The sequence below is a fragment of the Mustela lutreola genome, chromosome 11 (assembly GCF_030435805.1).
Source record: "Mustela lutreola isolate mMusLut2 chromosome 11, mMusLut2.pri, whole genome shotgun sequence".
Taxonomy (NCBI): Eukaryota; Metazoa; Chordata; class Mammalia; order Carnivora; family Mustelidae; genus Mustela; species Mustela lutreola.
Window position 1 is genome coordinate 55,199,771 of NC_081300.1, and position 16,439 is coordinate 55,216,209.

Consider the following 16,439-nt stretch of genomic DNA (forward strand, 5'->3'; position numbering starts at 1 on the left):
TCTCTGATAGACCTGAAACTGTTGCTGATTTTCAGTTTGTTCAGCTTCTTTTTTGTGAGGATGAGAGTGATGACTTATACATCAAAACTGAAACCAACAATTTCTTTTACCTGTGATGATTCCCTTAGGCCAACAATGTCAGTTAGAATGCGGTGGGAGAGTCACTTTTTCCCTCAGTTCCCTGTGAGAGAAAACCCATGGGGCATGAAGCCCAAGAAGGCTCTTAAAATTCAATGTATACACAGCTCATAGCATAAGTTGGTTTTCTAAATAATACAATACACAAAGTGTATTATACACTGATAATTTGTTTCTATCTATCCTTCACCTAAACTAAAAATGGCAGAATGTATTTTCACCCAATTTAAAGGACATGTGGTAGTCTCTAACCTAACGAAAAAATTATGTAGTAAGCATGGAATTCACTGTTAGGGATCACAGGGCATTTCCAAACTGAGCCATCAGGGTCTGTGGAGCCGTAGCTAGGGTTGTTGCTGGTCTGAAGGGTCATGCCACACAGAGTGAGACAGATGCTTGGACAGAGAGAACACTAATTTCAAAGATGAACTTCAAAAAACCACGCCCCAAAACCAAGACCCCACAGTTGATATAAATAACAATTTGCTATTAAGCTCCTTCTCTCAGACACTCTATTTTAGTGTGCAGGGTAAGGAGCAACAACTTACTCCTTCAGTGGTGGTTATTCCCACAAATGTCCTCATGTGATTGTATGAGTATTTACTGTGACTTTGAAATGTAAAGGCAAAAAATATATATATATATTCATGAATGAGCATTTAATTAAATAAATTTTGGTAGAATCACCCAGTGAAATTTTGTGGCTGTTAAGCAAAAATATGGCAGAAATTCTACCCTCAGTATGATGGAGTAGCTTCAGTAGACCAACCCTCCTACAAAGGATGACAAGGAAAGCAGGCCCACAGATGATTCAGGTTGGTATTATAAGGCACAGAATAAATAACTGTGACTAATGTGTTTAAGAAATCAGATGACAAAATAGAGAATTTTACTCAAGAATTATAACCCAGTTTAAAAATCATAATGTGTTGCGGCACCTGGGTGGCTCAGGTCATGATCTCAGGGTCGTGAGATTAAGCTCCATGTCAAGCTTTGTGCTCAGCAAGGAATCTGCTTGAAATTATCTCTCGCCCTCTCCCCCTCCCCCCGATCTCTCACTCTCTCTCAAATAAATAATCATAATGTGAAAATTCTAGAACAGAAATATGCAAAGAATTAACTAAAAATTCATTCGGGAGAGCAGTCTGGAGACTACTGAAGAGAATATTAGTGATCCTGAAGAAAGATTAGTGGAAAAAGAAATCCAAACTGAAGCATGTAGTTCAAAAAGAAAGGAAAACACAGAGAATAGCATATAAGACATATAAACAAGAAACAGTGTAATATATTTGTAGATCAAATCGCAAGAGGAGGAGAAAAATGGGGCATAAGCAATATTTGAAGAGATAAAAGTCAAAAAAATTCCAAAATAATGAAACCCAGTTATATACCTACAGACTTAAGAAGCAATATGAACCCTCCAAAGACAGAGGGAACTACATCTGGGCACTTCATAATAAAACTTCTGAAAATCAAAGACAACAGAATATTCTAAGCAGCTGGAGACAACAAGATACATCCCAACACACATTCTCTTCAGAGGAGACATAATAAAACCTCAAATGACTTCTTGAGGAAAACTAGGGAGGTCAGAAGACAATAAGATATCATCTTATTAAAACCTGAAAAAAAATTAACTGGCAATTGAGAATTCTATAACCAGCAAAAATATTCTTCAAAAGTTAGGGCAAAAGAAAGACACTTATGGAAAAGAAAAAACATAGCTAGGAGACACTCTAAAGGAAATATAAAAAAGAACTTTCATGGAAGAAAAATGATCCTATACAATGATGGATATTATACTAGCTATGATATCTACTAAAAGAATGTACATCCAACAAAGTAATAGAGGGAAAATAGTATAATAAAATAAATTCTTGGTGAATAAAAAATAAAGCAAGAAATATAAAAATAAATATGACACTATTAAGAAAAATAGAAAACAATTATTAAAATGATAGCTATAAACCCATCTTAATGGTGATAACATTGCAAATAAATGTATTAAATATTCTAATTAAAAGACTGCTGTATTCAGATGGATATCAAACTAAGTATCACATGCCACTTCCAAGAGATATACTGAAATATAAACACAGAGATGAGAATATAAAAGGATGGAAAGACTAACACTAACCATCCAAATGTTAACCAGAGAAAACCGATGTACTAACATTAATACCAGATAGAGCAGACTGTAGGGAAAGACATACTAGGATAAATAAAGATACATTTCAAAATTATAAAAAGAGAAATTGATTAGGAATATAAAATAATTCTAAAGTTACATTAACCTAATAATGCAGCCTGAAAAAATATATACAGAAAAAGGAGAAATCATCATTAATTCTACAATCATAGAAGAGGGATTTAACACAGTTCTCTCAGGAACCAGTAGAAGAAAAAAAAGCAGAAAAACAAGCAGACAAAAAAAATAAGAAAGAAAAGAAAAGTAAAAGTAGTATCAGTAAAAATAAAGATCTAATAACATGATTAACAAACTCATTGTTCAGAATATGTTCTCTGACCACTGTAGAATAAAGCTAGAAATCAATAAAGATAAGATAATAAAGCCCACAAGTATCTGGAAAGTGAGCAATTAATAGTCAACCCATAGATAAAATGATGCACAGTGTAAATGTGAAAAAATTTGAATTAAATGGTTATGAAATTTGATAAATCAAAAATAGTTTAATGTTGGAAAGTGATCTTAGATTAATATTAATAGCTTTAAGTGCATACTTAAAAATTAATTATCCAGGCAATCATTTAAAGAAGTTAGAGAAACAATAATAATAAACCACAAAAAAAGGGGAAATCAGGAAGACTGAAATATAATAGCAGAAATTAATAAAAGAGAAAACAAATGCACAGTAGAAAAAAATCAACATAGTCCAAAGAAAGAAATTTTAAAAATCTAAAGTACTCAATCTATTAAAGAAATTGAATCTATAATTAAAATTTTCCCATTAAGAATTCCAGGCTCAGATAGCTTTTCTGGTGAATATATCTAATTAGTTAAGAAAGAAATGTCACTTTTCTTCCATAAATTTTTTTGTGGAAATGGGAAAAAGAGTACATACTCCCAATTCAGTTTATGAGGTCATCAGACTTTTCATACCAAAACACAATGAGGTCTTCATGAGAAAGAAAATTCACAGAACAACTTCTCTTATGAACATATTTGAAAATGTCCTTTATAAAATACAGACGTTCTCACTGGGCATGAGCTAAATACAAGGTGAGCTTAATAATTAATGGAGAAAACTGAATTCTCTATGACCTTTGCAAATTTTGATCAAAATATTAAAAATATTTTACTGTTGATTATAGTTGTTTAGGGAGATTTAAACAATAGAAGGGGTAAGAATTTTAGTACACTGTGATTTAAAACATTAAAAACATTGAGATAAAGCGTTATATTTCTTTCTAAAAAACGTTATCAGAGGCGAGCAGTGTTGGTTTTCCTCATGTCCTCTATGTACGATACAGAGCAAGCATCGTTTCTGTGCTTTGGTAAATTGTCATACTCCTTTCTGAGTTTGGGTCAGTTTCTACCATCTTATTTTTCACATGTACAATGCTCTGAATATCTCTGCAAGTCCCTTTAACGTGAAGGGCTCTTCCCGCAGAACATGTTCATCTGGTTGTCCCAGCAGCTTCTCTTTTATGTCCAGAAGTCTGCTCTCCCCGAGTCCCTCTGGCAGCACAGTTAGTGTCTCTCAAACGAGGCCTGTGCCAGCAACTCCAGGGTGGGCTATTCTTTCTATAAATCTGTGAACATTTGATTAGACTTTCACTTCCAGTGTTTTCATTTTGTTTCTTTACTATACTTTCGTTAAGTTGGGGCCAATGGAGTATCCACTTAAGTAAAACATCCCATGTGTTTGTCTCTGGGAGCAAGAAGGCCATACCCTCCATGCTTTGCTGTCAGTATGTGAACTGAATAACAGAAGTGCTCAGGCCAGTCACTGACAGCCTCTGAAAGAAGAGATATTATTGGTCACTGATCATTAGGCTGATCTGTGAGTTAGGTGGTGATTTGTGGACTAAAGGGCTAGCACTTTGTGCAATGGTCCACAGTTAACATACTGTGGTAACTGAAAGCTGAATTGTGTTGTTAGGGGACTGGAATTATTTCATTGCATATTCAGCAAGGTGAGGCCTACCTGTATTGGTAAAGAAATACTGGTTCTAAGTTCTGACTGAGGTGGTGGTACATGAATATTTATTTATTGAAATTCATTGAAGTAAGACACATAAAACTTCCAGACTTTTCCAAAAAATATGGTAAACCTCAACAAGACATTTCCTTAAGAAGAAGATGTGGTCCATATACACTACAGAGTATTATGTCTCCATCAGAAAGGATGAATACTCAACTTTTGTAGCAACATGGACCGGACAGGGAAAGATTCTCCTCAGTGAAATAAGTCAAGCAGAGAGAGTCAATTATCATATGGTTTCACTTACTTGTAGAGCACAAGGAATAACATGAAGGACACTGGGAGATGGAGAGGAGAAGTGAGTTGGGGGAAATCAGAAGGGGAGATGAACCATGAGAGACTGTGGACTCTGAGAAACAAACTGAGGGTTGAGGGAGGTTGGGTGAGCCTCGTGGTGGGTATTAAGGAGGGCATGTATTGCATAAAGCACTGGGTGTGGTGCATAAACAATGAATTCTGTTACACTGAAAAGAAATTAAATAAAAAAAATCACTGTAACTCACCACATTAACAAAATAAAGAGAAAAATCATGTGATCATCCAAAGAGATGCAGAAAAAGGCCTTTGCTAAAATTCAATCCCTATTCATAAAAATAAAAACACAAACTAAAAGAGGAGGCAGTTTTCTCAACCTATTAAAGGGCACTACAAACACTACAGTAAGCCTCATATTTAAAAGTAAACTTCTGAACACTTTCTTCCCGAGACTGAGAATGAGACAAAGATACCTTGCTATCACATTTCTATTCAACATTACACAGGAGGTCCTGGCTCAGAGAAACTACCTAACATTATTGAAAACTATTAAAGAATGCCAAATTTAAAGGAAGGATGTACCAGGCTCATGAAGGAGATCATGCCAGTTCATCTGGAATTGATCTATACTTTCACTGCAATTCCAGTCAAAATCAGAGTAAGTTGTTTGGGAGTGTGTGTGTGTGTGTATGTAAATAGACAAGCTCTTTAGATATGTAAAGGAACAAGAATAGCCCAGCAATCCCAAAGAAAAAGAACAAAATTGGAGAAGTGGCCTTTTTGGCTATCAGGATTTATGATATAAAGTTAAAAAGTCGTAGTAATTAAACCAGCATGGTATTGGCACGAGAACAGACAAGTCAATAGAACAGAACACACAATCCCGAAATAGACCTCTACATACATGGTCACTTAATTTATGATAAGCAATGGGGAAAAGAAGGTCTTTTTTACTAAATGATGCTGGGTCAACTGAATATTCATATAAAAAGTGAATCTTGGCTCCTTTGTTATGTCATGTATAAAAAAATCTGTTCTAGGTGATTTTTAATCTGAAAGATCAAACAGTAAAGATTCTAGAATAAAAAAGCAGAATATCTTCATGAATGTATAATAGGCAAATTTTTTTTAAACAGGACACTAGCAATGCTAACCAAAATGGAAAGGATTAATGCACCCTATTAAATTTTGGACTTTCTATCGATCACAAGGCCCCATTAGGAGAGTGAGATGGCAAATCATAGACTGGAGAAGGTATTTGTAATATATCTAACCAAAAATAGACTTGTTTACAGAAATCAAGAATTCCTATACATCAATAAGAAAGGGACAATCTAAAAGACAAATGGGAAAGACATTTCACAAAAATAGGATGTTCAAATAGCCTATAAACACAAAAATGTGTTCAAGCCTATTTGGCCCCAGGGAAACGCAAAATTAAGAGCATGATTAACTAGCACAGCAAACCCAAATAACTTGCTAAGACAAGGGTCTGAGAGTATTAACTGCTGACAAGGATTTGGAGTGCCTGCAAGTCCCAAATCATGCTGGCAAGAATGTATTGGTGCAACCACTTTGTAAAAATACTTGACACCAGCTCCTAAATGCAAACCCATTCAATTACCCAGAAATTTCCCTCTTCGGTCTGTACCCTACAGAAATGCACACACAGGTCCACCAAATCACATAAAAGAACTTTTCTAGCAGCACCACCACTGAGAGGGCAAAACTGAAAGCAACCAATATTAAAATGGACAGATAAACTGTGGCATCTTCATAAAACTGAGTAATATGCAGTATTAAGGAGAAGAATAAATGAAACAAGATGGGATTGGGAGGGAGACAAACCATAAGTGACTCTTAATCTCACAAAACAAACTGAGGGTTGCTGGGGGGAGGGGGTTTGGGAGAAAGGGGTGGGATTATGGACATTGGGGAGGGTATGTGCTTTGGTGAGTGCTGTGAAGTGTGTAAACCTGGTGATTCACAGACCTGTACCCCTGGGGATAAAAAAATATGTTTATAAAAAATAAAAAATTAAAAAAAAAAAAGAATAGCCAAATCCTAACTGATAAATGAATAAATGAGAAAGGATGGATAAAGCAGTGTTGGACACATAGAAGGCACTCAATAAGCATTAATAATAAATATTAAAGTGAAAAAATAATCAATTTGTTCAGTAAATGCTTAAAAATTATCTCTTGTGTACTTTGTACTGATAATATGAAAATAATTCAGTTGGATTATGTGTAGGAGTAGTTATCTTATTTGTGATTTTTAACATGTCTTCTATAATTGCATTTCTCTGAAAATTAAAAAAAATCAATACTGAAAAAATGTCTTTATTTAAAAAAAAAAGAATAAGCAAAGAATCAAACAATGATTCGAATGAATCTCACAAATGTAATGTTAGCAAAAAGTCAGACATGAATGGATACATACTGTGTGATTTCAATGATAAAATGATCAAAACAAGGCAAAGCAACAGTGAGAGTGACAGGAATCAGAAGTGTGATGTCCTGACTGGAGGTGGTAACCGGACTGCACGAGGGAGGCTTCTGCTCAGAGTCTATTTCTTGACCCATATGGTGACTAAGTGAGAATAATCTCCTGAACTCATCTAAAATTATTACTTAAAAAATAAAAGAACGTAGCAGGTGTACATGAGAGCCATGTACCTCATGCAGTTAGAGGAAAAATTCAACTCTAGTTCACTAAACATGATTCTATACTAGTAACAAAACAAAAAGGTGAATTACAGATCCAAAATAAATCTGTGAGGGATTTATTAACAATGTTTACCTTTTTCATGCTTATATTGTGTTATTTTTCGCCTGATGAAATGTTTGGATTTGTAAAAAAATGAGCCTTAGTTACACATTTGAGAACAAAAGATAGTAAACAGTTAAAATACAGGTTTTCTAGCTGAACATTCTACAATACCAAAGATGTCCCCTGGGGCAGGGCACTGCAGTGGCCTAGACAGTGACATGTGTCTGTGGTACCTAACCAGTAGCTAAGTTTTAGCTGCTCTGGTTCTGGGCTTTCTAAGTGAGCAAAAGGGCAGACTGCTAAGATGTACAGGTCCTTTATACTTGATGGAAATGCACTTTCATCAGCTTCACTCAACTTGTATTCAAAGGAGCAGATTTTATGCAGTTATCTGTGGAACATTCATGGAGAAGGTAAAACCCTGAAAGGTCACCACACAGATGCCCAACTCAAGTCCAAAGAAGGGATGTGGCACAGCAAATATGGCAACGGTATCATCATGCATTATTTTACTTAACAAAAGATGGCAAAGAGAACTACGATTTGCCATGTCTCATGCATAACACTTGACAGGCTTACCTGCAAACCTGTAGTTTAGGAAGACAAACTCTAACTTCCATCAATTTTACTTCCAGACACCCTTTCAGATAATCATGTTTTCCTCAATAAGTTTGTATGACTAATTAAAAATTTCTATCATCCAATCTTACTTTTAATCATTATTATGGTGAAAGAAAGACAATCGTATGTCTAAGAAGTATTCTTGAAAATTATGGGTAGGTTTTTAAATTTTATATCTGCCAGGAATCAAATTGTGAATAAAATCATTTAGGAAATAAAGATGTTTCCAAGTAAAAACTGAAAACAAACCCAAGATATGAAAAACACAAGCTGCACATGCATGTGTACACACGTACACACAATCTTTAAATATCAGAAGTACAGCATTTCCCCTCATAGGAGAAATGGAGAACACATTTTAGCCCATTTTCCTTTTTAAAAGAGTACTCTGATGAATTAAGGAGTTTATTCATATCTATACCCAGAACAATAATAAGCGTAAGAACTTAGAATTTATGCTCAGATTTATAGGCTTGCAAAAAATAAAAGCAAAATAGTAAATAATTGTTTAATGTCACAATCACACCCTGAACTCTCCCTTCTCTGCAACAACTTTCGTCCAGAGCAAATTCCTCTTTTTTCTCTATAAAGCAATGTTCCTCTCTTTTGTTCTCTGGATTTGCCCATGCTTTTACCAGAGATGGCTTGTCCCTAATTACAATTCTTGCTATTCCTACCTAAGTAAACTCATTTTGCTGGTAAAATAACTGGTTGTTTTATTTATTTATTTATTTTTAAATATTTTATTTATTTATCAGAGAGAGAGAGGGGGAGAGAGCGAGCACAGGCAGACAGAATGGCAGGCAGAGGCAGAGGGAGAAGCAGGCTCCCTGCCAAGCAAGGAGCCCGATGTGGGACTCGATCCCAGGACTCTGGGATCATGACCTGAGCTGAAGGCAGCTGCTTAACCAACTGAGCCACCCAGGCATCCCGTTGTTTTATTTTTAAGGTCGGCATTATAAACCTTTTAAAAGTGATGCAGGAAAGAATAAGTACACAGTGAATAAGTTAGAAGAGATTTCATCTTTCACATTATGCAAATGTATTTTGCTAGTGATATTTTCTATTTTTATAAGGATGATCCTCATTACTACTTTTACTATGTGAATTACAAAATTGACTGTGTATCTGTTTTAACAGGAACATATACATAATTACTCTGTGGAGATATTTTCAAAAGTGTCAAAATATGAATTAAAACACTGACACTTTTTAAGAGCTCCTTATACAGCTCCAAAACACATGTTGTTTACAGAACGGAGGCTCTGTAAGATGGATTAGAACATTTGTATGGAGCAGTTTCTAAAATATCAGTCATTTATTTTATTTAAGGCAATGTTCAGATCTGATGATATTACCCAGAAATGCTTCTGGTTAGGGAGCAAAGTGTAGATGCACAATGAAACCAAAGTAACTTCACCGCCTTCCATTTTCTTCGGAAAAGATTCCTCCTCTCTTTGTGGCTGAGATGGAATCAGGAGTCGTTCGGCTGGGAGCTGAGCTTGGTGCCTGCCTGGAGTGAATGGGTTAGCTCTGCTCAGAGAGGTCAGAGCTCTTTTTGGACAATGGCTGCCAAGCACTCTTTCTTCCTTAAGAAAAGGCTACTAAGCAATCATACTGGAGAGGAGTGCAGTGCTACCGAGTTGTTTTAATTTGCTGCATTTTTTACCAAGTCAGCAGAAAACTCACTAATTTTCTTTTCCTCTGTAAGAGAAACAGGGCTCCTGCCGTGTTCTGGGAGATACAAACATGCAAAACTACTATGGCTGAAGACATAGGATACTCATTACAAGTCACCAATGTTTTCATCTGATTAAATAAAAATTATTGCACTGAAAGAACACAACTGAGGGGAAACTTATTCCTTAGCTAGCTTGCTACAGTATAACCTCAAAATTATAGACGCAATTCTATCTAAAAGAGCGAAACTTATTTGGAAAGAAAAAGAATTAAATGAAAACATGCAATTATTTTTCCTACACTAATAATCCTTCAGCTTTTAGTTTTAAGTTTAAACAAAGCTTCCCGCCCCCGCCACCCCCTTGCCGCCCAACAACTTTCTTGGGTGTCTTAATACTTAGATACATTTTCCAGTTCCTCAACATAAAAAATGCCATGAGATGCTCCTTCATGCCCTAGGCAGATGGCAGAGAAGTTCCGCCACTGAGACCTTTACTTCGATAGGTCGTGATTTGTCTTATCACGAATGAGGATCACAGAAATTACAGTCTAGTTCTTTCACTTTAAAAATGAGAAAATCAAGGTTGGGGTGGAGAAGTATTAGAACCTACTTGTCTGTAGGGTTGGGACTAGAACACAAATCTCTTCTTGTCTCGTCAAGCTCTTTCCACTATCCCCTCCTGGAATGATAAAACCAACCCGGCAAACAAATCAGACATTCTTCACAACAAAAAGCACAGTCTGTGTTTTTGCTAGTGTTTTTTGTTTTTTGTTTTTTGTTTTTTTTTTTTTTTTTTGTCTTTTTACCTCTGAAGAGATTATCCAAGTCAATATCTTCTTTTCCTTTGATTTTCAAACACTTTGCCTGCTGTACAAGTCTGGGCAAAGAACAGAAATAAAATCTAGATTCATTATCTGGTGAGGTAAGAATAAATCATGACAGAAGCACAAATTTAAATAGAAACCACAGGCTAAACAATAGTGAATTCGCAGGTATTCTTCTGCACAGAGCCTTGTTACAATTCTTCTTCAGTTTAAGATTTTAAAAAGGTATTTTCCATCAGAAAATCTAACTTTGAAATCTGCAACCTGAAAGCTCTCCCCCCCCCTCCAACCCCCTTTCAGTCTGTTACAGCAGAAAGTTTCTAGAACTCTCTGGGGGATGATCCCTTCAGGTTCTGAGAAGGAGCTATCAGGGATGATAAGGGATGGTACGGTTAGCATGTGGGTAAATAGTAACTGCTCTGATGATTTTAGCTCTTATTTTAATCAGAAGATTATAGACATTGTGCTTAAACAACTGTATAAAGTAATTTAGTTATACGGTTGAATGTCAGAGAATTAATTAACTTTTAAAATGCTCCTGTATGCAGTAAGGACTAATTTTGTAACTCTTCCGTCATGCAACTTTATTACAAACTTGAGGTTCATGGTTTGTAATGAATATGGAAGTTGCTAAAATGAAACTTTTTCCAGTGTTGCTAATTACCAAGTATCATTTTGAGTAGAGAGACCTTGAAATCATTGGTTAATTTATCTCTATATATTTATGATTTTCACAAAAATTGTAATGGTTTGCTTTGTAAATGCATTTTCCTATTGCACTTGTACAGCAGCTCTCTCCTTTTATCCTCACTGACAAGCTTTCAAGTACTGTTTCAATTTTTGTTTTAGATGAGGACACTGATTCAGTCACCAAAACCTTACACAGGAATCTAAATGACTTATACATAATTGGAGGTAATTTTATCTATTTAGGACATTATATTTATAATATCTGTCATGGTAAAAACATATTCTATCTATTAGATATATATATTTTTACCATTAGACATTTTAAGAAAGATTTTATTTATTTATTTGGCAGGGGGAGCAGCAAGCAGTGGGAGGGGGGCGAAGCAGGCTCTCTGCTGAGCAGGAAGCTGGACACAAGGCTTGATCCCAGGACCCTAGGATCATGACCTGAGCCAAAGGCAGATGCTTAACTGACTGAGTCACCTAGTTGTCCCCTGTTAGACAATTTTTAATCAAAAATGCAAGAAACAGAGGAAGAATTTCTTCTGTTATCCCACCGTGGATTTTAAAATGAAGGACTAGATAGCTACTTGTGGGACACGCTTGCTCTGGGTAGTAAAGCTGCAGTGTAGTGGGGAGACCAGCACCCTCGGCAGAGAAAACCTGCATCCAGGCTCTAGGCTTGTACCCTGGAGCTCATTTCTAAACTCTCAGCTTAGGTCTTAGCTTCCCAATGTGCAAAATGGAGACTGAACAATTCACGGAACTCTGTATTATAAAATAGTTTGCAAACTTTTATTCGGCACTGATGTGTACAAAAATGTGAGGAATACTTTCATTAATCAATACGCTTAATTTTCATTATGCTCTGCATATATACAGATCATCAGGATTTATTTATCTCCTTGTAGGAAAGAATATGAGCAATAGAAAGAGGGCTTGGATTTAGGCAGTGAACAGCTGGTGAAGAGAGCTGGTCAACATGGAAAGCCAGAGGCACAGTGTGCACACTCAATAGCCATGGTGTTGTCATTTTGCAAAGAATAAAATGGAAAAAAGTACCATTTTAGTCTGCTTATATATTTTGGCAAATATTTGTTTGGGTATATTCCCCAAACTTTACAAACTGATGAAACTGAGTTGACTTTCAAACCATCTTAAAAGCATCCCTTTACAATAGGGATGTATTCTATCTTCAAATTTTGAAAAATAGAAGCTAGGATTCCTTATATAACTTTGATGGGGACTTTAAAAAGCAATTTAAAAATAAATGAAATAAATTTACTGAGTGGCTTTAAAATAAAATTCCAGGCACTGCCGTTAACCACAGACGTATTTCAGTACAGTTTGGCTTTCAAAGTGATTACATCACTAGGGAGATACACCAAGTCAAACCCTGTAATCAGTTCAGGCTCACTAACATTTCTTGAAGGAGACAGGCACCTTCTAAGGACCCTAAATCTTCACTCTGTTCACCCTTATTTCATTCTCACAAAAGCTCTCTAAGGTAGAGGTATAAGGCCCTGGATATAAATAAAGAAACGGAGGCTCAGAGACACTAAACCACTTTTCCATCTTGGTGAGTCAGTGGTGAGACGAAGACTTAAGTCTGCAGACTCCAAATCCAGGTTCCCCCTACTCTGTGCATCATTGTCCAGGGCTTGCGGAGCACTCACAGAAGGCATCAAGAAGCTGTCACAAGGCACAGCAAAAGAAAGGGAGAGTCAGGAATGCTTCTGACAGCTGGAGGGAGAGACGGCCTGGAGTGAGGCAGGAGGGGGACTCTGTGGAGGATGCAGTTGGGTCTGGTCCTAAAAGAAGGAAGACGTGCAGGACCGGTGGGCTTGTAAAGTTCTAGAAAATTAAGGTGGGAGAAAAGCAGGAGCTGCAGCAGACCAGGCATCGGCACAGTAAGAGAGAGGATGTTCAGCAGCCACAAAGAGGCTCATCAACCTACTGGGCCGACACACCTGCACTGTGCAGGGAAAGGAGGGCTTGGAGGTGAGGCTAAAAGAACAAGCTGGAGCCAAGTTGTGGAGAGCCTTGCACGCTGTTCTCAAGTATTGGACTTCCTCTTGCTGGCAGAGGATATGTGATTGAAGTGTTGCATCTGGAAAGAGTCTCCTGCACGCCGGCGGGCAGCAGAAATGTTTGGTGATGATTAGTCCAGTGATGTGCCAAAGATTATTTGTTTGCATTTTAGCTAAAAAGGCCATACCATTGAAATTTCCAGGTATTACTCTTTCAACGGTAATTCTGCTTGAAACCTGGCCCATACCTTTTTATCATAGTTCCAGGTGCTCCAAACAACCTTCAAAGTCTTTTATTAATGTGATTGCTGGTACAGCAGAAATGTCAATGTGTGTCTATGTACCCCTGATTCCCTCTACACAGGAGTGCACAACTTAGAGAATCGCTGCTTCTGTTGGGGAGACTGGCCACTGTCATCCTATAGTCTCTGCTACTCCCATTGATTTTCCACTTGCCTTGTCCTTTGGATTTTGCTACTTCCAGTGGAAAAAAAGGGGCTGCATGCTCTCCGACCCCCTTTCTATGCTGCTGCTACCTTTAACAAGGCAAGTTAGTGGCTTCTGTTTCTGGGTTCAGTAAATGCTAGGCCCTGAACTAGATGTCTAACATGAAGGAGGCAATATTACTCTTATATCCATGTGTTGAAAAACACAAAGAGGTTAAATAAGTCACACAGTAAGCTGAAGACCTAAAGTGGAAAAATCAAAATTTGGAGTTAAGTCAGGTTAGTCTAAATGTAGTCAGATGCTGTCTAGAACAGGAGTTGCCAAGAGCAGCCCGTGAGTCAAATCCTGCCCATCACCTGCTTCTGTGAATGGAACTGTAGTAGAACACAGCCTTGCTCATTCATTACTTACTGTCCACGGCTGCTTCCCACTACACTGGGCAAGCTGAGGAACCAGTAGAGATCCTAAGACTGGCTGAGCCTAAAATATTTACTCTCTGGCCCTTTAGAGAAAAGGCTTGCAATAAAGGAAAAGCTTCCTAAAGCCAAAAATATACATATGACATGTGATGGTTTTACTTACTACCTTTTCACAAAATTGCCTTAGTAACTCTAGTTAGTTATCACTTACAATAGGGCTTCAAAGGCAAATATTGAGCTCTGACTTTTTATTTTTTAAACGTATTGCCCAGGTCCAATCAGTATTTCCTTAAGGTTTCCCTACAAGCAGGTATTACATTCAATTCATTCAAACTCATTCATGTAGCTTTACCTACATGCAGGTAATATTACATTCAGCCAAAATGGTATCTGCCACCAAGAGACTTAGAATCTACCAGAAGATACAGATGGGTGCAGTGCCAGCTTTCACACAAAGCAGATTGAGAAAAGGGCTCCAGGTAGAGATGAGAAACTGCTTTGGTATGACAAAGTAGGAGTGGATTTTCTGCTTAAAAGGCCAGTGAGATCATAAAAACCTTTCAGGAGGAGGGGTTTGTGCAGGCCTCCAAGCAAATTTCACTAAGGGAAGCGTGAAGACGGAGCATTGCAGAAACACTGGCAGGTGGCGGGCTGGTGGGGGAATGATGCACGCTAGGTGCGGTGTGTGATGAGGTGAGATGAGCAGGCTGGGGATGTGTCATGAGGACTACAAGGGCTTTCTACACACGTATATATGGATTCTGTGTGTGTGTGTGTGTGTGTGTGTGTGTACACTTGTGTGTATGTGTGTTTGTATATGCGAATTTAGTTATAGTAACGTAAAATAACTCAAGAACCTATAAGACCAATCTAAGGACAGATTCATACAGTAGGTTTAGTTTATAAATAAAATGTAATTCAACTTTTAAAAACTACTGCATTATCAACCATCAATAAATGACATACATATAAAAATGTTTATTGCAGCATTATTTAAAGAGGAAAAATACTGGAAACAACCTGAGCATCTGTTGATTGGGGAGTTAGTTGAATAGAGTATGTCTACGCTATGAAAAATGATACGTTATTTAAAACAATGCATTGGACCCATTTGTGTGAATATGACAAATTACCCATGACATACTGTTAAATAAGTAAAACATATTTTTAAGCTAGTATCTCTTATTGTCAGACGTTAAGCCAGCAAACAATATTTTTACATGGCAGTCCATAAGAGACAAGGAAAATCTGTTTTTTCTTTTTCTTTGTGAGCAGACTTAGTTGTTTTAAGTCTTTAAAACTTTGCCATATGAAAGTAAAAGTCCAAGACCAGATTATTTTTTCTTGTGGCCACAAATGCTGACTTCCTGTGCCTTGTTCAGGTGCCTTGTTCAGAGTGCCGTTGTAACCTTGGGATAAAAATATGTGTGCATTTTATTAAAGTTTCAGCATTTAATGTCAGTGTCCTTTAAAACGTCACTGACATATTAACCTATCAGGAACGCAGCCTCTTTCCCCTACACTCAATATGATTGCATCCTAATCTATCCAGAGTGATATAAGCCAACCTTGAGAGAAACATTAGCATAAAATTACTATAATATTTTTTAAATGAATGTATATCTGAATATCCATATGCATACATAAACACAGAAAAAGTGTAAAATACAAGTAACCTCAGGAGGCACTGAGAAGTGGGGAGTGAGAAAGTATGTTTCTAAAAACTTCTCTATTACCTGAGTTATTGCAGTGGGAATTTTATCATATTTTTATAAGCCTATATGTTAGGTTATTTAACCAGAAAAAGGCTGAGTATTATTAATTTTTAATTTTTTCTCTTTACTCTCCTGTATTTAATTTTCCTATAATACAAAAAATTGCTTTAGTTATGAGAAAAAATCATGTTAAATGTCCCCATTTTACTATTTGCAATGAGTGAAAAATAACTGTTTTAAAACCAGATCAAGGATGTAGCGGAGAGCAAATGCCCACTGGTGCTTGGGCAACAAAGTTCTGTTTTTCTGGCGTGCGGGAACACCAGTATTCCTTTATGCAAGGAACCGTGGACATCTTAGCACACACTGTTCTGAAGCATTTAATTACTAAGAGGCTGGGCCAAGGCAGGATTCCAGAAATCCAGAGATCCACAATAAATTATAAAATGCCTCGTGAGAACCAGCTCAGAGAAATATTTTTAAAGATCTTTTTAAGGCATACATTGAGTATTTTATAACATTTCAGCAGAAGTGTAAATTTGTTTACAAACCACCAGACTATTACGAGGCGCCACAGGAAGCAAGGCATGAGGAATCCCATGAGGGCCAAGTCCTTTTTCC

General features: G+C 36.8%; 1 protein-coding gene across 5 annotated transcripts in view; it reads right to left on the minus strand.

Annotated features, from left to right (window-relative positions):
* Nucleotides 1-16,439, minus strand: part of L3MBTL4 (L3MBTL histone methyl-lysine binding protein 4) — a 452,666-nt gene that overhangs the window by 95,411 nt on the left and 340,816 nt on the right. For 3 of the 5 annotated variants that reach the window (XM_059139212.1, XM_059139210.1, XM_059139215.1), the window contains exons 16-17: nt 10,500-10,570; nt 10,304-10,372 (exon numbers count right to left, since the gene is read on the minus strand). In XM_059139212.1, coding sequence (XP_058995195.1) covers nt 10,304-10,372; nt 10,500-10,570 — 140 coding nt within the window. Of the gene's footprint in view, nt 1-8,114; nt 9,526-10,303; nt 10,373-10,499; nt 10,571-16,439 lie in introns of those variants that run through there. The other 2 variants (XM_059139214.1, XM_059139213.1) reach the window with 2 other exon arrangements.